Source organism: Trachemys scripta, chromosome 22 (assembly GCF_013100865.1).
Source record: "Trachemys scripta elegans isolate TJP31775 chromosome 22, CAS_Tse_1.0, whole genome shotgun sequence".
Classification (NCBI taxonomy): Eukaryota; Metazoa; Chordata; order Testudines; family Emydidae; genus Trachemys; species Trachemys scripta.
Window position 1 is genome coordinate 4050204 of NC_048319.1, and position 23213 is coordinate 4073416.

Below are 23213 nucleotides of genomic sequence, written 5' to 3' on the forward strand. Positions count from 1 at the left end.
CCCTGCCCCCAGGATCTTACCATTGCAATCACTGTGGGCACCCCATCCCCTTTGTCAGGCTCTTCCCCCTCCCCCCCTCGCCTGCTACCTTGGCTCCCACCTGCCCTGCTCTCCCAGGCAGGCAGCCCCTGTCCAGAGGGGCTCGCTTCCCGAGCCAGAGAGCTGGTTTGCTTGGGATGATCCTTATTTGCAGGACGCTGCTGCTGCTCAGTCGGTCTCACCCTCCTCTAGTTCTGTATATTCGGCTGGGGCCTCCCCTCTGCTCTCCTGAGCCCCCCTGGCATTTCCACGTGTGGCCTGCCCCCCCAGAGGCCCCCGACCCCGCCCCACCCCTCCCCCCCCTTCCCCCCTTGTCTCGTCCCCTGCGCCCTCCTTCTCTCCCCCACCCTCTCCTGGTCCGTTCCACCTGCGCCCTCACCTGTCCCCTGTGACGTCCCCTGCCCCGGCTCCCACCTGGCTGCGCCCCGCCCCGCTCCCGCATTGGCCCGGCGCGGGGAGGCGGGTCCGGCCTGGCCCGGCCGCTAAGCGGATAGAGAGCGAGCAGCCGCCGCTGGAGCCGGACCCGGACTGCGGCTCGCCCCGTCGCAGCAGCCATGGGCTCCCTGCAGCAGCGCTTCCAGACCTTCCTCGACCAGCCCAACCTGCTCACCGACCTGCTGGGCTGGCTGGAGGCCAAGACCGGCGTCAAGCGCTACTATCTGGCCACAGGTGGGAGCCTGGGAACAGCGTCCCCTGAGCCGGGGCGCTCCCCAAGGACACCCCCCCTCCTAGGGGACCTCCCGCTCCTGCGAACTCCCCCTTCCTATCAAGCCGGGCGTGTTACTTTCTCCCCCCCACCTTCCCAGGGGAGGGAAACTTTATCTGGCAGGGGTCCCCCCTTGCCCTGCGTGGCCTCCCACTCTCGGGGAGCCCCTTGGGGCACCCCCTTTCTAAGGGGACCTCACCACAGTTCTCCCCCCATGCTCCCCAGGGACACCCTTTCTCAATATATCCCTGCCACATTCCTCCCCCTAAGAGACCCCCTTTCCCCCCGGGATCTCCCTTCCCAATGCCCCCTTCCCCCGAGGACTGGAGGAGCAGTTGCCAGTTGATCTTTGCCTGGAAAGGGAGAGTCTCGCAGGTGCGCTCCAGGCCTGTCCCATGAACGGGCTTTGCTTGGCTGAGTCAGTTTCGAGGGAAGGGGGGAGACCCTCCCAAGAAGGAAGAGGCTGAGCTCTTTGAAACTCTGCCTCTTGCTGAACTCTGAGAGCCTCTCCTGGTCTCTGACCGCATGAGGCCTGTTTGGTTTGCAAGGTACAGCTCTCTAGGAGCTCTCTCCTCCACGGCCCAAAGCACAGTTGTTTCTGCGTCGCCTTGCTGCCGGGTGTGACGGTGTAGTGGGGGGCAGGGGGCGAGCTCTGGGGACTGGCACTGCCTGGTAGACCTGCTCTTGAGAAACACCTGGCTGGAGGATGTGACCCCTTTTCAGACAAGCTATTTAAGGGGATAATAGAAGAAGTCCAAGTGTATCACGCTGCAGAGTTTAAACCAAACTCTTGGGATTGGGGGATGGGGGGAGATCATCTCACATCTGCCTCCTGCGGGATTTCTTGCAGCTTCCTCTGAAGCAATTGGTAGGTACTGGGTTAGATGGTCCTTGGGTCTGATCCAGTCCAGCAATTACGATAGATCCTGTGTTTGCATCCAGTAATGGCACAAGACACATTGTTAATGTAGCTGCCCGTTTTGGCTGAATGGTCAGTCAGGGCTTCCAAGCTAAATGCCTAGCTATACCGTACTTTAGCGACTGTTTGGAAATTCAATGACGGTTATGACCTCGCCCCAGCACTGCTCTGGGGGAAGGAAGTCTCTTTGTGTAGGCGAGGAAAGCACAGAGGTCAAATAATAGGCCCAACAGGAAGTTTGTGACAGAACCGGGAACAGAAGCTGGAGTCCCCCATTTCCCCTCTAGCCAAACCTCTCTCTCTGCATTGGCTTTCCACGAGACCGTTCTTAAACACTTGCTGCAGGCTGATGCTAGGAATCAAAATTCCCAGCTCACAAGCCCTGTTCTTGTGACCTGACATTTAGAGTTAATGTGCCAATAAAAGACCTTCTTCCCCCTTTCTTAAAAATCATCCTCTTTGTGCTCCCCGAGGTCACACGGCGTCGAACGTCACATCCAACCTTTGCTTGGCTGACTCGGTGAAGTTCTTACTTCTTCTGCAGCAAGTGCAGCAGCAGTTTTGAGGTAGCTGACTGCTGTAGCCTGTAGGATGGGACTGGCGCGAAGCTACTCCTTCATTTATATCTGTAAGCTCCTCTGCCAACTTCTAGTCCAAGTCTGATCGTAAAGGAACAAATAGGAAATTGCTCATTGGAAATTATATTTTGTCTCCACCCTCTATGGTGTATTCTCACCTGTCTTGTTTCTCCTTGGACCCACCTGCAGGATTGTGGTCCATGTGGCCGGACCCCTGTGCTCCGCTCATGGGACAACTTGCAAGATTGGGCTTAGACTCTCTGGGGCTGAGACAGGGTTATTTTATCACACCTGGCACATTGGGGTCCTGTTCCTGATTGCAACCTTTGGGTGCTGCTGTGATGGTGCATCACACTGGAGCCTGCGTGCTGGAGTATACTTTCCTCATTTCACCTGTACCTGGGCCTTTCCTGGCTTTAAATGCTGTATGTCACAATGCTGGAAACATCTGCATAAAGAGATGTTGTCCTGTGTTTTTCAAGCAGGCAAATGTTTGCAAACTTAGCCCCCTGACATCCTTGCTGCCGAAGATCCAAGGGGTCTGTGTGGCACTCAGATATTTAGGATTGAATACACTCTCCTTAGTAGAGACATGTGAATTATTATCAATCAGACTTAAGCTAGAAGCAAGTCTTTGCCAAGATAGCTACTCTCTGTTGCCTAATGATTAACTCCTGTGAAAGGAGAGTTTGTCTCCTCCAAGCACAGGGCTTCTTTCCCTCTCTCCCTCCCCCACCCCACCCCGCCAAGCTTTAATGCAAACTTTTGTTTTAGTCCAGCTGCGTTTTACTCTGATTTATTTTAATTACAGTCTGGGTTACTGTACTACAGAGAGCTGCTGGCACGGAGTCCTTGACAAGTTGTCTTTGTCAGTGTCTGCCTGCCGTTCAGCCATGTGATGGGTTAAGTTGGGTAGTGGATGCTTGAGAACAAAGGGATATTAAAAAAGCAGCTCCCGTGTCACTGATCGGAAGCCGCCTGCTTCTGTTGCTGGGGTAACGTTCCTGGCTTCTCAATGCATTGAAAGGGGCCGCTCCCGTAAAACTTAATTTGCCTTTTAAACATCATTGTTCGTGTTCCCTTTTAGATCTGTTTAAAATCAATTTTTCTCCCCCGTGGGATGTTAAATGGAGCCATTAGTCTTTGGCCTCAGAAGACCAGGGATCTACTCCTGTTCTAGAATATGATTTGAAAGGAGTATGGTTGTCGTGCTAGATCTGCATGCATTATACCCATCGCCTACTTTGTGGTGGTGGTGGTGGGGGGGTGTTGCACTTTTTAATTAACATTTGCAAAGTGCTTTGGCGGTGTCTGGTACTGGGGAGATCCATGCAATATGCCCCATCTCTATAACGGACTAGATTAGCGGAGGCCTTGCTGATGAGGACTCGGGTGCACTGGCAGAGATCTGCATTGGGCAGGGCTGTGTGGAAGGTCAGGTTGAAGGTTGTCACGGAGCCACAAGATCTGTGCCTTGCCCCTGCTTTTAAACAGTCCCTTGGAGAAACCCAGCCACCCAGTGGGTCACCGTCTTCCCATCCTAGGGCTCCAGCACTCGGTTTCACCCCAGGAGCTCTGCCCAGCGAGTCCCACTGAGATGCTTGCGCTTGGTCAAAGACCTTCTGTTCTTCAGGGACTATGCGCTTTAGTGAGTATTTGCAGTGACCCCAGGCAGAGTAGGACTTATTAGTGGACTGTAACACAGCATTGGGGTGTCCTTAAATTACCATAGGGAAGCAAAGCTTAGGACGTGGTCTGTCCTGGCGCTCCGCACAGCCAAACTGCTGTTGGATCCATTTTTTGGCTCTCCTTCTGTATCTTTGTCTGTCCCAGGTGAGAGCGCCCGCTGAGCCACCTGACTCTCAGCCCATTGTCCTCCTGCAGAGACGTGCCCAGGTGGTCACACGCTCTGCCTGCCCAAGGTCTTTGGGTGTCGATTGTTCAGTCCCATTGTCTTTCTGGATCCTCCACTGATATGGGTGGGTGTCAGCCAACCCATTTTCGTACCACCCCAGACAGGCATGTGACCCAACATCCCCTGCTCTGCCTCCAAAGCAGATTTAACCCTTTTGCAACCACTGGGTAGCAATGAAAGGACAGAGGGAAACTGAGGCACACATAGGCCGCATAAAAACTCTTCTAGAAAATTCCCACTGTCACAAAGGGGCATTGGCCAAGCTGTCTGTGGGGGAGAACAGGGCTGGATTAGCAGGGAGTGCTGCATGTCAGAACTGATCTGCACTGGCAGAGCTGTGTGGCCGGCTTCTACAGCCAGTCACCGTTTTTCCTTTTATGATCTGTAAGGAAAAGAAAAATCCAAACACACAAGCAAAGGCCTTAATCCCACCTAATGAATGTGGTTGCTTCCCCCCCGTGCTACCTTTTTTTTTCCTTTTGATACATGTCCCATTGTAGGGCTTAAGCAGGCTGGTATTTCAAAAAGTTCCTGCAGTTAAACTTCATGCAGCCCCTAAAACCAATGTTAAGGTTCTCAGCTGAGCCCACCGCAGTGTGATGCTGCTTTATTTTAAAGGGGGGGTTGGCAAATGCCACACTGCAAACCCTGGGTAGGGCTGAAATGACTCCTGCCAGTCTGACCCAGGGGCTTTGACCCAGGACTTGCTGCCCTAAACCAGACCCAGAGTCAAGCTGGTCAGTATCCTGCCTCCGGCTGGCCAACCCCTGATCCTTCAGAGGAAGGTGCAAGAAAGCAGGCAAGTGTGGGATAATCTGCCCCCTGTGAAGGCTGCCTCCTCACCCGTAATAATTGGAGATTGGCCTAAAGCTTGAGGTTTTTATGCCCCTTTTGGGGCCCGTCTGTTACGTACGCTATAACATGACCCTCCTATCCTGCAAAGTGTCATGTTCCTCTTCGGTAACTTATCCACTGAATACAAGCGCCTACTACCACTACTCGCTAATGGAGTTCTTCCTTTAGCGGCCTGCGTTCTGGTGCTCTTGCAGAATTTGGTAACTGGAACTGTTTGCAAATCGGCATGAACCCATCCAGATCCGTTCACACATGTATTGATGAGTGTCCCTGCAGTCCCCAGTAGATTTGTCTGTGCTGGTGCAATGCCGGTCTTAGACTGTGGCATTGCTGGGGGGGGCAGGGGGTATGAAGGGAGGCAGCTAATTGCCCTACCTCCTTGATTCGAAGACAGGCCTAGCCTGTAACTTGCAATGCTGGGGGGGTATATGGGGTGCCGCACTTACTGCTTTGCTTGTGCTTGGTGGCAGTGCGCGATCTTCCTGAACTTTGTGTCTCGACCTTTGTGCCGTCCCTGGATAACACCCAGCTGCTAGGCTGATCTACTGAATTCTCTCCATATGTGCATCCCTCAGGAACAGTCAGTGCAGAACTTAGGTGTGACGTTATTGATATAATCTGGGACCATATAGATCATTGTTGCAACCAAGGTCCTGTAGTGGCACCCAAATCTTGTATAAAGGGGGTCAAATGGGGTGTCTAGGACAAGGTTATGGTTTACTGGTTATGATTATGCTGTCTATATGTGTGTATCACTTTTGTAGTCGAAGTTATGAATATTGGCTCTGTACTGTCTGTATGGCAAATTTATGCTATGCTTCTGGGTGACATCCCAGACAAGCTGAGATTAGCTCTGCCTAGCCTGCTTGATGGCCCATTAAGGACCATCAGCTATACAATGGACCCATTGAGAAAAGGCAGATACGCCTTGTAACTCAGCAAAGTATGCAGGGACTGGCCCATGGACTCCAGACTCCATGTTGCTGTAATTTTCCACAGTAAGAACAAAGGTGTTCTTACACCTGGAAAAGACTATATAAGGCTGATGCCTCATCTCCATCTGGTCTTCAATCCTGCTTCACACCTCTGGAGGAACTTTGCTACAAGCTGAAGCTTTGAACAAAGGACTGAGGACCCATCCCAGCGGGGGATGTATTCCAGAGACTTGATTTGAACCTGCAGTTTATTCCATCGCTGCTGCAAGCCTGAACCAAGAACTTTGCCATTACTGTATGTAATTGATTCCATTTAACCAATTCTAACTCTCATCTCTATCTTTTTCCTTTTATGAATAAACCTTTAGATTTAGATTCTAAAGGATTGGCAACAGCGTGATTTGTGGGTAAGATCTGATTTGTATATTGACCTGGGTCTGGGGCTTGGTCCTTTGGGATCAGGAGAACCTTTTTCTTTTACTGGGGTATTGGTTTTCATAACCATTTGTCCCCATAACGAGTGGTACTGGTGGTAATACTGGGAAACTGGAATGTCTAAGGAGATTGCTTGTGAGACTTGCAGTTAGCCAGTGGGGTGAGACTGAAGTCCTCTTAGTCTGGCTGGTTTGGTTTGCCTTAGAGGTGGAAAAAACCCCAGCCTTGGGCTGTAACTGCCCTATTTGAGCAATTTGTCCTGAGTTGGCACTCTCAGTTGGGTTCCACCAGAACTGCATTGTCACATTAGGGTTTTCTCTTTTCTAGGCTCGCCAGCATTCCCCTCTCCGTGGATTAACTATGATGGGTTTTAACTACTGGGGCTGGGAGGGTTTAATTCTTAATAAACTACAAATATTTAGTACAAGTTTGTGCAGAGAACGCTCCAAGACAGCAGCAAAGGTGTGTACGTATCGGGTCCCAGCAACTGGGAGACTCCCAGATGGGTTCCCTGAGCTCATGAGACCTCTGCCTCCCACGGAGGAGGGGGTATCAAGCTCCCCAGCTCTACTGCAGATGCTCAGGCAAGAGTGGGGAGAAGAAACACAGCCCCATGCCACTGAATGCCCAGGTGAACCACCCGCACTGCAGGAGAGTTCAGGTCCTGGAGCAGAGTGGCTACATTTTGGCTCTTCCCCACCATAATCCTCCTGTCCTACTATGCATGTGACGAGCTGTCCCCGTGCTCCTCCCTGTCCACCAGCTGTGGGCCCCCCATCCAATCTAAAGCTGATGTAGAGGAGCAAATGGAGTTGTTCTGTTGTCCTCAAGTAACATCCCTCCCCGTCGTAGTCCTTGCTGTCCGGCGTAGCAAACGCATCCTACCTCTCCCCTGCTGACTTTCTCGTGTGACTTCCAATAGTTCTTGGGTCAAGCTGGGTCAGATGTACTACGAGGTCGCTGTGGGTGTGGCTGATCCTGGCTTACGCCCAGACTGGTGTGCAGAAGAAGACTCCACCCCCCCCCCCCCCCAAAACTTTTGGAGGAAGAGTTTTGGGGGCAGTTCTTCTGTGGCGCATGTCTGTGTGGCAGTAGCACCTAGAAGTCCCAGCTAAGATTTAGACCCCATTGTGCCAGGCGCTGTACGTGTATGTAATAGACATTCTACCCCCAGGAGCTCACAACCTAAATAGACAAAACAAAGCATGGGAGGGGAAGAGGCACATAGAGGGGACATGCCTGTGGTGTCACAGCAGGTCAAGGGCAGAGCTGGGAACTGAATGCAGGTGTTTCGAATCCAATGCCTCTAACCACTAGACTACACTGCATCTCCAGTCATCTGAGCTGGTTGTCTCCTTTGTTTGCCCCAGAAGGATCTGATTGAGGAGCAAGAATCCAGAGGTCTCTGAATTGCTCTCTGCCTATCGCATTCTATTTTTTCCCCCAGTGCTGGTGCTCTTACATGCAGCTGGTTTTAAAAACAGAACGGACACCCCCTAGCATTAGCCTGAAGGCCAGCAAGACACCCTCCTTCCATTAAAATAACTTGTAAGCTTTCAGATCCATTAGCAATGATGGACGCCTCTCCGCTTTGTTTTCCTTTCTTCCAGAGCTTGCTAATGTCTCCTTGCAAACATCTTGGTACTTAGTAGCAATTTTTGCTTCCCCTCCGCAACACGGAATGCAGCAGCGTGTTCCCGAACAGCCCGTTCTCCCGACGGAGCTGCTCTCTGAGCTCTTGGAACCGATGGGAAGACCGGCCCTTGCACAGAATCTGATGCGCTCTGTGGACGACAGGGTTGTTCCTAACCTGGCAAATAGTTCCCCAAAGTTAAGGAAGCGATAGAAATGGGGAGGGGGAGGAGTGGGCATGGCCTATGGGGCCCTACACCTTGAAGCGGTCGGTTCAAATCCAGCCCTAGCAGGTTCTACTGACTCCATCTATTGGGGGGCAGAGGCTGCTGCTGAACTGAAAAGAGTCGGCCTCAGTCCAGTCCTCATCCATATTTTTAAAAAAAGACCAGCACAGCCCCTGCTAACTGGCTGCATTAACAGGAGGCTGGGCGAGGGGGAGGTTTTCCACTAGCTGCAAAGAACCAGCTGACAGAATGGAGGTGACTAGCTCTTAGCGGTGTCAGGAGACGCCTCTCTGTCCCTTCCGGGGCTCTGCTTCGCTTGATGTTGGACTTCTCCACTGCTCCCATCAGGGTGCTTCTCCACTGCTCCCATCAGGGTGGATTTGATTTAAATCCAAAGATTTAAATCACTAGTCAGGAGGACTCAATTTAATCATGATGACCTCCTGAGGTCCCTTCCAACCCTGATATTCTATGATTTCTACATAAAAGTGCATTCTTGTTGGTTGTTATAACCTTAATACATATTCTTCACAACTCGGAGATACATGTAGGTTTCATTTTTAGAAGGTACACACGATACATTTTTAAACAGTGATTTCTTTTTGAAAACTTTTCAGATTAGTTTTAGCGCTATATCAGAAAATGAAAGATTGTTTGGTTATTTCATTTACCAAAGGTAGTTGAAGCAGATAGTTCACCTCCCAATGACTTCATAAATATCTCCAATTCAACAGGTTACTCATTAATATTTGGAGGATTTTCTTGCCATGCTGTATTCGGAGGAGAACATCACCAGACAGACATTTAAATTGTTTTATTTAACTAAAACAACTTTGTGTTCTGGATTTTTTTCTTCAACAGCAAACGCATAATATTTTAACAAAACAAACATATGAATTTTTTAATTTAAACATTCACTTTTTTAAAGAATCAGGTTTGTTTTTGTTAAAATTTATTTGACTAAAATAGTTAAATGAAATATTTTAAAAAAATCAACTGTCAGCCAGGTCAACATGAGAAACTTAAAATATTGGCTTCTGCAGCTAACTCAGTCGTCTTCACCTTCATTTTCCTGTTTGTTCATAATCTGGAAAAGAGAAACAAGCTTTCCTGCTTTTTCAGGTCCCAAACGATTTCTCAGTTTGGAATAAATTAGTCCAAAGGAAGAAAATATTTTTCCTACACCAGCAGAAGAAGCTACTGCTGTTAAAAGTGAGATTATCACTTCAACAGTGTCTGAATCCAAGTGCTTAAGTGACTTCCACCAGTTCACTGGTGTGACTTTCTTTAAAACCTCCTCAGCAAACACGTATTTCTTGAATGGTTCTTATTCCCAAACTGGGTCTCTTTTACGGCCTGCTGCCATTATAGGTTTTCCCTTCTAATGAGAGAATGGTAGATCTCAAATCAATGAAGGCTACACTCAGACTTCTGGAATATGCTGCTTAAATGTTTTCACTTTTGTTTCTACTGCCTGTCCCTCCCTTCTCACTTTTATCTCCAGATTTCTTCTCCTATTCCACCCCCCAACAATCTTCTATTCATTGAACTTTTTTAAACTTTGCACTTTGAGAGAGGTAAGGGATTGACTGTGCGTATACAAGTTTGCAGAGGGGCAATAGGATTGAGGTCGGTTATTTCTCGCCTCTAGATATTTACTTACTTATTTTAAAACATTTTTGCTGTTAACAAGCATGTTATCTCTGGAGACGCAAATCCAGAGTCTGAGAACTGCAAAACTAAGCATCTCTGATGGTATCTTCTAGACTGAGCACTGAGTCCCATTGGGTAGATAGAAAGATTAGCCTAAATAATCTATAGAGAAGCCTCTGGAACCCCATAAGATTGAGGCCCTAATCCATGAACTATTGGAACTCATTTATATTCATGTAATGTTTAAGAAAAGTTTTATATTGCCTCATACTGTAGAATTTGTAATCCCTATTCCATGATGAGGCATTATAGGTCAAAGATAGTGGTGGTTTTTTTTGTTGTTTTTTTGTCAAAGCATTTGATCAAAAAAATCCGTTTTGGGGTGGTTGTTGTTGTTTATTCACCCTGGATCCCAGGAGTCCTCAGAGCTCCTTAGTAGCCTTGCTGGGGAATGGGCAGAACTACCACCCCCGCCCCGTTTCAGTTTTACTCTTGCTTGTCGCTCACAGGATGCAACAATAGGTGCAAAGCCCAGGGGAAAAGAGGGAACATGAGGCTCCCATGGGATCAAAGGTTCTTGCCAGGTCTCTAGAGGTTTTTATTTCCAAATGCCAGTCAGTATCTTGTGCAACAGGAATTTCAGGGAAGGAAAATCGCAATGTACCACAGCTTTCAGGGATCGTTAAAGGAACCTTTGAACGTTCTCTCGTGGGGCTGACCGAATCTTTCTGTTATACGTTGGTTCTTATCTTGCCTTCATCACCACGGTATCTGAGCGCCATCCATTTGTGCATTAAGCGACCGGACTGGCATCCGTCATGTGTGGCTTGTTCTCTCACCCACTCTGCCGAGGGAGAATTGTGTGTGTGGTGCAGTGTTAAGATTTAGCGTCTCTTTCTAATGCCCACGCGGCTCTGCTTGTATTGGCAAAGGCAGGGTGGAGGAGTGTGCCTTGCACTTGGAGCAGAAGATCAAGAGGTCCGTGATGGGCCCCTTGTTCCTGTAGGAGTTTGTTCCATGGTCTCTGAGAAAGCTCCAACTCCTGCACCGATGCGCTTTACCTTCCTGGGAGAACCACAATAAGCCAAGCTGGAGTAAATAACACTGTCACTTGTTAGCGTCTTCCATTGAAGGATCTCAAAGCACCTTGACTATTAATGCCTCATGACAGCTCTGTGGAGTAGGTCGGTATCAAATCCCCCCCTTTTTTTTACATATGGGGAAACTGAGGCACAAAGTGGCTGGCCTAAGGTCACATGCTGAGTCCGTACCCACCCTCTTGTTGGCAGGGAGTCGTCTTAGGCCATGACTGTTTAAATGAGGGTATGTCTGCACTGGAGCTGGGGGTGTAACTTCCAGACCACCCCCCCCCCCATCTAAAAATAGCAGTGTACCCACGGCAGCAGGACAGACTGGCCGCCCAAGTACATCCCTCAGGTTTCAGATAAGTCATATTTGGGGTGGCTACCCCCCCATCCTGCTACTTGCGTTGCCATGGCTACGCTGCTATTTTTGGTTCCCTTGCTTGATCAGAGCTAGCAGGGGTATGTCTACCCCAGCTGGAAATTACCTTCCTGCTCCAGTGCGGACGTATCCTCAATATCTCTGCCGTGGTGTGACCCTTCACTGGGGTACCCAGGGTTGTGAGGCTTCTTGTCACCATGTGCCCTGTCTGTGCCCATCGCCTCTAGGAATACAAGCACTGCCATGCAGGCCTCTGCTGGCCCTGCTCTCTCCATACAGCTTAAAAATAGGCATGTTCCAACCTCCGAGCGTCTCCCTGGAGCAACCAGCCACTGATCCACTGGAATTCCCAGATCCTCTGCTCCCAAAGGAGCAGTACCCCGCCCCAGCCTACTAGCACAGCACCGCTTAACACACAGCACTTAGATTTGTTTATGGAGCAAGCGAGTGTATGTTTCTTCTACAAAGCACAGATTCCAACCGGGGCCAGCAGACCTATTGGAAAGAGGGTTACACATGAAATAAAATCATAACCCAGGTCCCAGAGCCTAAACTTAGCAGGTCCCTATGGTGTCATAAGAGCCAAAGCTCGCCCCAAATCCTCTGTGCAGCACAGCTGTGCTCTTCTGTTCATACAGTGAACTGTGGGCTTGCTTACTTCCTAGGTGAAAGATACCAGGGTGTCCCTTTACAGCCCACAGATATCTCAAGTATCCTTTGGTCTTTAGTCATCCTCCTGCTGTGTGTTCCTGGCTGGAGATTTTGCAGTCTCTTGTTAATGTTTGCTGGGGGCTCATCATGCACACAGGGATCTGTGGTGAAGTATACAATCCTTTGCATATAACCAGACAGGTAGAGACGTGTTTCCTACCTGTCTGATAGGGACATGTTAGTCGCCTCCTGATGGCCTGCTTTAACTCTGACCTTAAGAATATAATTTCCAGCCTGGGTACAAAACTCCTTAAATATGACCTTTGCCTACAATTTGTCATGGGTCTGCTGACCTGCGTACTACTGGCTCTCCATTGAGACTTTGCATGCACTCCTTCAGTGACTGGATGTGCCTAGAATGGATCCTGTAAAACTCTGTGTACCCCCTGTGCCCTCTGACACTTGGCATCACGAGTTCCCTGGGTCATACATGGCAAAATGCCCATTAATAAATGCCTTCAGGCGAGTGACCCTGCCTGATTTCCTCCATTGGAGGCGGGAAGGTAGGATCAAAACAAATAAAGGAGAGCTTCCTGGCCGGCCCTGTGCAAATGAGAAGTTAAAGGAAATAAGGAAGATGGTATCAGCAGATGGGAGGTAACCCAGCCTAGGAGTGAGCTTGTCTGGTGGCCACACAACCAGACTGGCCATCTGACTACCAACAACATAGATCTGCCACCACCACTCTGAGGGGGTTTCTCCAATCACAACTTTGTTTTGGATCTAGCTGGCTAATGGTAGTCGCACACTAGCACTAATCTCACCCCTGGGGATTGTGACTCTCTTCCTGTCTCCTTTCCTGGCCAGGTACCATCGCTTTCCTGGGGTTCTACCTCATGTTCGGATATGGCGCCTCGCTGCTGTGCAACCTCATTGGCTTTGTCTACCCAGCCTACATCTCGTAAGTGCCAGCAGTCTGCACTCCGCCTGGCACGGCGGCTCCCTGGCTTTACATGGGGGCAGGGGTGTTAATTTCACCGCTGAGAACGTCTCTCTGGGGAGAGGGACCCGGCAGAAAGCAAAATGTTGTTGTGGTCGCCTCCAATGTTGACGGGCAGAGCCCTCTGCTGGGCCAGCATGTTTAGATGAGCCCCACAAAAATACTAAAACGATCAGTATTTGCCTGTTGGGTATGAAATGCTAAATACTCATGGTCCAGTATGTTCCACAATGTTGTTTGAGTCCCAAATTTAGTCTCTATTAGGTCTTTTTTGACCAAGAGAGTTAGATAGGGGTGTGCTCAACTTGAGGCTCCCTTAAAGGGGCATGTTCTTCAAACAGAGGATACTCAGCAAAGTCTCTGTGGGGCACCCAAAACTGACCCTCCCAACTCATTTAGTAAGCTTTGAAAATCTCCGCCTTAACGTGCCCGTCTTCAACGCACCTAAGCAGTGTAGAGGGTAGAACTGACCTGTCCCCTTTCTGCCCGTAGCATCAAAGCCATTGAAAGCACCGACAAGGACGATGATACCATGTGGCTCACGTACTGGGTGGTCTATGGAGTCTTCAGTGTAGCAGAGTTTTTTTCCGACACCTTCCTCTACTGGTTCCCGTTTTACTATGCTGGAAAGGTAACGGGGGGCGGGGGGCACAGAGATCGGCTTCTCTCCTATTTCTCCCTCCGTGATTATCTTCTGGAGATAAAACCTTGGGTTAATGTGGAGTTGACCAATTAGTAGCACTATAGGCTTGGGGCCAATCTCTCTCTGGTGTAACTGGAAGTCCATACCAGGGATGGCTCTAGCCTGGCGTTTCTATCCATCGTGGGTGTCTAGAGGGTTGCTGTTTCTAGGTGGAGAGTCCAGCCCAAAGCTCGTTGAACTTCACAGAGACTCCCATCAAGTTCAATGGGTTTTAGACCATAACCATGGAAGCCCACCATGGTACCAGTGGTTGCTGAGCAGAGCCATGCTGGGATAAAACTCGCTGGCTCCTCTTGGAGGTGATTCTTCACCTAACTGGGTCTGAGCCCACCTAAAACTTAAACTGACGCTCGTGGGAACCGGAACAGACCACACAGAGTTTGTTCAGGTCTAGCTGGAGCCTCTTGGCTGCTTTCCCCTCCGCGTCCAGCTGGGCTGGCTGAATGCCTCCTCACTGAGGGTTTGTCCTGCTGACGTCCCCCGTGGCCAGTTCTGTCCTTTAAAGCTGATGCATTGGAACAGTTTGTGAGGCCTCTGTCTTGCCACCTGACCTCTGGGTCTCTTCCAAACCTGGAGTGAAGTGTCTCCTTCCCTGCAGTGCCTGTTCCTGGTCTGGTGCATGGCGCCTGTCTCCTGGAATGGCTCCCGGGTGTTGTACCAAAACGTCATCCGGCCCTTCTTTCTGAAGCACCACCGGGTAATAGACAGTGTGATCAGTGACCTGAGTGGCACGGCGCTCGACGCTGCTTCGACAGTCACCAGAGAAGGTACCGCGTCCTAGTCCCTCTCTCTGTTCTGTCCTGTGTTCTCAGTTACCCCGTTCCTGTGCTTAGGACCGCAATGGAGGGAGGGGCGTTAAAACACCTTTTGTTCTCCCGTATTCTGGGGCAGGGCCCTACCTGGTCAGGGTGTAAGTTAGAGCTGTCTCAGGGCTGCTCTAATTTCGGCATTGCTTCCCATGGCCTCGTGTGTGTCCTGGGAAGCAGCGATTAGCTGTCATGTAAGGTATTCTAGCCATGCCTCCAGTCTGCCCCTGTACTGGGAGCGGGGCTCTTATGCCAGTCTGGGAGACCCTCTGAGCTGAGAGTATTTTCAGAGGGCTGTTTGCACCCTGCTAGAGCAGCACAGCTGGAACTGCGAATCAGGCCCTCGTTCAAGACTAGACCATCCCCGTCGGTGTCGCTGCAGGAACATGCGCTCTCTCCACCCTTCTCTCGTTCCGTAACTTCATGGCCAGATAGAGCCCTGTCTCCTCTCCGCAGCAATACGAATCGGCTCGTAATCTCTTGCCTCTTCTCCTTTTTTCTTTCTCTTCCCTTGTGCCTCTCTGCACAGTCCTCTCTACTCTGGCCAACAGCAGAGCCCGTCTGGTGTCCGAGGCGGCCACAGCTCAGCTTGTCTGTATGTAATAACTCATGTCATTCACCCATGGAGCAAAGGTCCGTTTAGCATGACTTCCCCGCACACGCACGTCAGTGTGGGCTGGACCAGGACACTCGCTCTTGGGTTTTAAAGGCAGCCAGTTCAAATCTTGGTGCTGTTTGGAGCAAAGCCCCATAGCATGTCTTGGATGAAGATGCTGCTTTATCTCCTGTCCCTGTGGCTGCTAGAATTTGGGAGTCAGGGGGCAGGGGGTGCAGTGATGGCTCAAGGACTTCTTAATTGGCCCTAGAGCCTCTCCAATGGATGGTTCAAATCCAGCTGAAGATCAGTACGGACCAGAACCTGTCTTCAGGGGCCTTTTTATTTTGGTGGCCACTATCTAGTTTCCAGTGGATTCCCCCCCACCCCTAGATTTTTAAAGCCAGAGGGACCATTGCCAAACTAATCTGATCCCCAGCATAACACAAGCCCGACAGTCACCCAGTAATTCCTGCATTGTGCTCAATACAAAAACCACCCACTGTATTGGCCCTCCGGCTGGCAGCCTTGGCAGACGGGGAAAGAAACCTCCCCCTCCGGCCCCAAACAAGGGTCGTTCAGTAGTAGGGTTGAGGTACACCAGTAGTCGCAGTGTCAGGAAGCCAAGTTCTACCAGGGCTCCATCTGCTCTGGGGGGCCAATGGAGATGGCAACAGTCTTTGCAGCTGTCAAAGTCATGCTGAGTTTGTGCAAAACATCTAGAGGAAGGTGCTGGGGTGGACATGTGCTCTCTCCTCCCTGGTCACCGACTGATTAACAGGTTGCCTCTGTACAACCACCATAACTATTGCTAACCCCAAAAACGTAACTTGAGTATGCTTAGCAGCAAGCTTGTGACATGCGATTGCAGCCCAGAGCATTATGGGTAATTTATGCAGATTTGCATGACCGTGGAGATCTTATTTCTCCAACAGGAGTCAGTGATGGGGCTGTCCTGCTGGTCCTCGATAAACGTACTTGGATTGAAAACCCTTGTGGTTTCTTGAGGAAGCTGGTGATGCTGGAGGAAAATCTCCTCATTGGGGGTCATGCTAAACTCTCCTTTCTCTTCCTTCCCTTGTGGAGAACAGTCCATCTGTCCTCTAGATTCCCACACCTCCCTGGCCTCAAGTAGCTTAACCTCCCAGTCTAGAAGGGTGCACTGTAGTCTCTCTTCCCTTTGCTTATTACTGTGGTGTTCGTGTCCATTCACATACATGCCTTGGTGGTAGATACTTTTGGGTGGGGTTTGGTATGTCTGTTGTCTCCTGGGTAGCACCTGCCCCAGATCCAAGGGTATTTGGGCAGTTAATGCCTCGGCGTGCTATTTCAGTGCAGTTCAGACCCAGCCTGGTGTCTTGGCAGGCGGAGCAGTGCCACGCAGGAGACCCACATTTTGGGGGTGGGGTCATGTTCCAGGGGCCCACAAGAGACTTGTCGGTGGTGAAGGTGAAATCCAAGGGCCTGGGAAAGGGATGGCTGAGGCAGGCCAGCTGGATGGAACGGCGCTGACGTGGTTTCTCCCCTGGGGGGAGTGGGTTGCTCCAGAAAGGTCTGGTTGTTTCTCCCTGGTACCACCAGGACTTGGGGTACTGTCTGCAGTGCCCTGCTGCTTGTGGGGAACAGGGCCTTCTCCACCCCCAACGGGCGTCAGATGATGGGTGCTGAAGTCCAAGACGGGCTGTATCGTGGGGTGACCCTGGAGGGGAGGGAGAGAGGAAATTGCAGAGTCTCCAATCTGGCCTGAGATCCGACGCAAGGCCCGTGGCAAAGAAAAAACTACCCCTTGGATGGCTGAGCCAGGAAAACTCGCCCAAGGGGGGGCGTCCCCTGCCTTTCATCCCTTGAACGGACCCCAGCTGTCTGTGTGTGAGATGACGGTGCTGGGAGTTCCCAGCTGCCCATCGGACACACTAAACCCATCAATCGCATTATCCAGAATTGGATTACCCTGTGCGCCCTGTTCCAGCGACACAAATAGCTCTGCTAACGCAGCTCTCCCTAGTGTGAGCGTTCAGGTGGCATCTGTCCCAGCCCATGATCCACCTTCCAGCTGGGGGGTGTAGTCCCTGGCTGGGAAGCCTGCTTGGTCCCCTTAAGAGACCACAGGGGAAAATCACTTGGGGTTCGTCTACACTGTAATCAAACACCTGCGGCTGGGCTGCGTCAGCTGATTCCGGCTTGCGCTGGAGCCCGGGCTCTGGGACCGTCCCCTTTGCAGGCTCCAGCCCGAATGTCTACATCGCATTTCAACATCCCCATGAGCCCGAGTCAGCTGAGGCAGGCCAGGCGCTGGTTTAAGTGCAGTGTGGACACCGCCGAGAGGTGCCCAGTTACTACCGAGTGTGTGGCAGGTATGGCTGCCGAGATAGGAACCTACCCAGGGGCTGAGAGAGGGTTAACTTCGAAAGCAGGTGGACTGGCGTGTGTAAAGCCTCAGGTGACAATGGGACCTAGCTGGTGCTTTAGGTTGAATAGCAGGTCCAAAGATTGCCACTCCAGTTCCCTTGGGGAGGGGCACGGATCCGCCCCTGCAGCTGTTGGCAAGGGGTGGGCTGCAAATTCTTCACAGCTCTGGTTTTCAGGCCCCTGCTGCATGTACAGTAGAACCTCAGTTTTGAACACCAGAGTTACGAACTGACCAGTTCACCCCATGCCTCGTTTGGAGCCAGAAGCGCACAATCAGGCGGCAGCAGAGACCAAAGAAAAGCAAATACAGTACTGTTAAACGTAAACTACTAAAAAAAAATACCAGGGAGGGGAGCAGTATTTTTCTTCTGCATAGCACAGTCTCAAAGCTGTTTTAAATCAATGTTCAGTTGCAAATTTTTGAAAACCACTGTGATGTTTTGCTCAGAGTTACAAACCGCCATTCCCAAGGTGTTTGTAACTCTGAGATTCTACTGTCCCTCTGCCTAGCGAGCCCCTGGTCCCCTGGCTGCATGTCAAATACACGGGCAGTGCTCCCAAAGAGGAGAATCTGGCTCTGGCCTGTCTGGGCTGGAGCACCTAGCGATAACCCCCCGGGAAAGCTGATGCAGTGGTTTGTGGTGTTATAGCTGGATTACTAGGGCTCTAGCTGCTCTTAAAGTGGATTAGGTAGGAGCTCTGCCAAGAAGTTCACAAGCTTGCACACAAGGGTACCTCTGTGCCAGCGCAAGGCTTTTGTCTGCCTCCTGTGAGGGCCGAGCGTTTTGCCTAAGCGTGAGAGCAGCACAGACTTCTTAACCCGAGGCAGGACATTGCCAATGTCTTCTCTTCTCTTTGCTTCACTGGGATAACGGGTTTTGTGGGGCCTAATACCCAGGGAATAGGGGGTAGGATAAAGGGGAGCCTAGTGGTTAGAGTAATGCTCAGCAAGTGGGGCACCTGGGTTTTATTCCTGGCTCTGGGAAGGAATGTTGTCTGGTGATTCGAGCACAAGCCGGAGGCAGCACTCCTAGATTCTCTATTGCTGGCTCTGCTATGGATGTGCCCTATGACCTTGGGCAAGTCACTTCTCTGTGCCGCCACTGCCTGGTCTGTAAAATGGGGACAATACTTCCCTTGCTCAGTAAGGGTGGAGACAGAGGTTATAGGGATCATTCTATCACTTGGAGGCCTTCCAGTGACGGGACCAATGTGCTAACTGCCTTTATTTTCCTCCTTGTAGCATCCAAAGCAGCAGTGAACCTTAGTCTAGAATCTGACAAGACCAAGTGAGGACGGAGCTCCAAGGGGCCGGCTGTTCTGAGTTTCCCACTGCAACTCCCTAAACCAAAGGCTTGAAGTAACCCACGGGCACCCGTCAATAAGACGGTGATCCCCTTCCCCGTCTGAAACCACACTGGCCAGTAGCGACAGCAAGCAACTGGCTCCAAGGTGTCTAAGAAGTACAGCTTCCCGATCTCCCCAAACCTAAAGAGCTCCCGCAGATCTAAAATTGCAGCCAGGCACGTGCTGGGAGTCAGCACCTAGGCACCGTGGGACCTTCTGATCTCAAATAGACACACAATTTGGTAGTTCCTGTTTTACAGGCAGCCTTTATTCTGCAGGAAGGCTGTTGGCTCTGCACTAGATATCACGGGGGCTGCTGGTGTTTTTGTGATGTAGAGCACAGATTGGAGTGGGGAGGGGGAGACAGTCCACTGTAGCTAGCCTGAGCCCTGCCCTTCTAGTATTTTTGTGGCCTGAGCTTAAGTGTTGAATCATGATGCAGTATAACTCCCTCAGTGGGTGGGGGGATTCTGCACCAGTTACCACCGGCTATAAAGCCTTCAAGCCCCCATCCTGTTCCCCCACCCCTGGGCCCCTCAGTCCTCCTAACACAGGATCCTTTGCAATAAACCACAGCACGAAAGGGAGAAGGAAGTGGGTTCTGTAGCCACTGGCTCTTCAGCTGTCCATCCCACGGGTTCTTTTCCTGGCTCTGGCTCGTTCAGTTTTCACTTCAGCAGGCTGGGGTCCAGCGTCCCACAGCAGGCAGCTCTTCACTTCCCCTCGCACACCCCAGCCTTGTGCTGCTTCTCTCTGAAGTCAGGGGCCAAGCTCCCCACTTTCAGTAGCCATGGCGCTTCTAGGTAAACAGCCAAGCCAGGCGAGGTGCCGGTTTGCAAACAATGCTGGCTGAAACAGAAGGATGTTCATACGAGGCGTCAGGGGGCGGGAGTTCCAGACTATTCACTCTTCTGCAATCACTAGCAATAGCAACAACGCAGAAGTTGCTGCTCCGCTTTGGGATCATAAAACTAACCACAGCGTTGCCCTGTACGGGGCAGCGGAGGTGGGGAATTAACATGCACATGAAGCTGATGCCTCCAGGGAGATCCTGCAATCCACAGAAATGTTCATAAATCTTTAATCCATTTGAAGGAGGAAAGCAGCAGTAAGCATGACTTTTGAAACGCTGACTCATGGTTTTTTTACCCCCCTGCTTGCCCTTCCCTACGAGCAGTTACCTGGCTGACCAAACGTCCACACCAGTTCAGAGTCTTCTCTCCACTCCTGCCCCAGCTGCCCGCAGCCTCTGCCCGAATCCCAGCACTGAGTGAACTCCAGGAAGGGGTCCCGAGGGAGTTTTTGGACTTGCACAGACAACAGGAATGCAATAGGGGACAGGTGGCCTTTGTGGGAAGGGGGACGTTGGCACCAACCTGTGAGCAGCGCACGCTCCATAGCCTGCAGCCCTGGAGCTGTGCTTGCGTCCTAGCAGGCTGCTTTGGCAGTCGTGTGTTCTGGCAGTCTGGTTAAGTGTTGGCTCTGCAGTTCACTTCCAGAACTGGACACGGCAGGATCTTCCAGTGGGGTGTGTGCTGTGAGCAGGATGCTTTCAGGGCATGTTTGCTTTCCAGGGGTTTGGCATCGGGCGTTTGCTAGCTTTGACCTCCTTCACTAAACCAACCAGCTGTAACTTAACTTGGACCAAATCTTAATCCTGTTTGAGTGTGGAAAAACCTGGTCTTCGTCTGCCACTCTACGCTTCAGGCGCTGAACTCTAGCGTGTCGGCGTTCTGCTTCCAATTCGCCATCTCCCTCCTCTTTCAAAAATAAAATGTTAATTTATCTAATTTACTTAATCCGATCCTGGCAGGGGGCAATGTCAACAAGCTGTGAATTCTGCAGGGAGCGACTGGCTTCCATTTGTCCTCCATGGTGACTCCATCAAGTTACAGCAGTTCATGTACTGGTTGCATTTTTATTTAAAAAAAAATAATAATAAATAGTTGCTCATAACATGATTTTTCCCCCTCTCATTTGTATCCATTTATTTTGTATGAAACAGAATAAATGTGACTCATAACTTCTTTCTGTTCATGGCTTTTATTTGCATTACTTGTTCTCTTCATGCTTGACTTGATTCCTGACGCAGACTCTGAATCCTGGGGAAGGGAGAGGGTGGACCAATGAAAGTGCCCCCCCCTCCCCAATTTAGAGAAAGGGCTACAGAGCACCACAGATGCCCCATTCTGCCACTGCACCTCAACCCTGGCCCGTCTGCGTGAGACAGAGAAGGGAGATTGGACGCTGTCATTCCGTCACTGGAGTGCCATCTGCTTGCTTCACACAGGCAGCAAAAGCCATCTGAGGGTAACAACTTAGAAATTATCTGAATTTGCTCCAATGTGGATGTAACTCCCCTTAAAGTTAGTGAGTTACTGCTACTTCAACCCAGGGTGGATTTGATTTAAATCATGATTTAAATCACTAGTCACAAAAACTTGATTTAATCATGGATTTCTACATAAAAGTGCAGTCTTGTTGGTTGGTATAACCTTAATACATATTCTTCACAACTCGGAGATAGATGTAGGTTTCATTTTTAGAAGGTACACACGATACATTTTTAAACCGTGATTTATTTTGAAGACTTTTCAGATGAGTTTTACAGCTATATCAGAAAATGAAGGATTGTTTGATTATTTCATTTACCAAAGGTAATTGAAGCAGATAGTTCACCTCCCAATCACTTCATAAATATCTCCAACATATTAATCATTAATATTTGGAGGATTTTCTTGCCATGCTGTATTCGGAGGAGAACATCACCAGACAGACATTTAAATTGTTTTATTTAACTAAAACTACAAGGCTATGTATTCTGGATTTTTTTTCTTCAACAGCAAACATAACATTTTAACAAAACAAGCATATGAGTTTTTTTAATTTAGTTAAACATGCACATTTTTTTAAATCAGATTTGTTTTGTTTAAAGTAGTTAAATGAAATTTTTGTTTTTTAAAAAACAAAACAAACATTGACTGTCAGCCAGGTCAACATGAGAAACTTAAAATATTGGTTTCTGCAGCTCTGGAACCCCATAAGAGCGGGTCTCTAATCCATGAACTATTGGAACTTATTTACAAAACCTTTCTTAAACTTTACATGAATGTATTGTCTCCTCCTATAGAATTTATAATCCCTATTCCATGATGAGATCTCTTTGAGCTATAATGTAACTTAATTAAAACTCCTGTTTTTCCCTCAAAAAGCATTTTATCAACACAATTGGTTTAAATTTTAAAAACATCGGATTTGTATCCACCCTGACCTTAGCAGGTCTTGCTGCTGCTCGCTGGGTGCCAACTGGTGACTTGCAGTTTTGCCATAACAGGACGTGCAACTTCTTGTATCAGAAGGCTCCCATCTGCCCCACCCAGGTCATAGTGCTGCTGCAGGTGTTACTAGAGCTTTTGCTGCGCTGTACATGCTGATATTGGGACAGGCGGCAAGATTTCATGAGTGACTGAACCTCACGCGCTTTGGCTAAACCACTTTTTTTCTGCCCGGTAATGGTGGCTCCATAAACCCAGCCCCCCTCTAGGAAATCTGCAAGTGGGTATCCCTACCCCAGCCCCCAGTGGGCGACACTGAATGAACTACAGGTTTATTGGTGTAAGCGGAGTCTGAAGGAGCTGTCCCCCTGACATCTAGTGGTGAGCTGTGCAAAAAGACTTCGGAAGCTGATCTTGTTTGCATAGACGCACCCACCCTGCCTAGGTGCTCAGCATGATGTAACCCTTCTGCCAGGTGGCGCCAGCAGCAACAAGGGCCGGGTTCAGTATCTAGGGGTTCCTTTTCACCAATCCAACACAAAACTGGTTTGAGCCCCCACCCAGTGACCTGGGCCAATTACACACCACCACAGGGGCACCTCTAAGAGACAGTACTTCCCCTCTCGCAAGCACAGAGTCTGAGTGTAGCAAAAACTTTTAATAAAAGGAGGGAGGGAAGTAACTCAGCATTCATTTGGGAAAACACCACAACTAGGGTTCATAAACACAAACCGTGAGCAAAAGCCCCACTCCCAAGTAAGTTAGGCAGTGTCCTTCTCCCCTCAGGCTCTTAAGTCCAGCAACCCAAAAGTCCCTTTAACGTGCCCGTCCCTTCTCTGCACCCCACCCACTCACAGTTGCTGTCCTTGGCCAATGCAGCCCCAGAGTTCACCTCCCACCCTGTGTGGGTAAAGAGGCACCTTACACACTGCACTGCTTGGGCACTCGCTCGTCGCCCCAGCGGCCGCTTGCCACGCCTCTGGGGGCTCTGCTCTAGCTTTCTCTGCCAGCCGCCCTAAATTGTAGGCTACCTCTCTAAAAATGCCTGCAGGCCAGGGGCTGTCAGTTG

The 23213-nt window shown here is 50.1% G+C and overlaps 1 protein-coding gene across 1 annotated transcript; it reads left to right on the top strand.

The window, feature by feature from the left end:
• The first annotated feature begins 529 nt into the window (after window positions 1-529).
• REEP6 (receptor accessory protein 6) lies at window positions 530-20882 on the top strand. The gene is made up of 5 exons (XM_034755059.1): window positions 530-708; window positions 12877-12970; window positions 13502-13640; window positions 14311-14479; window positions 18766-20882. The coding sequence occupies exons 1-5, from the start codon at window positions 594-596 to the stop codon at window positions 18813-18815; spliced, it is 567 nt and encodes a 188-aa protein (XP_034610950.1). The 5' UTR covers window positions 530-593; the 3' UTR covers window positions 18816-20882.
• Window positions 20883-23213: the final 2331 nt, after the last annotated feature.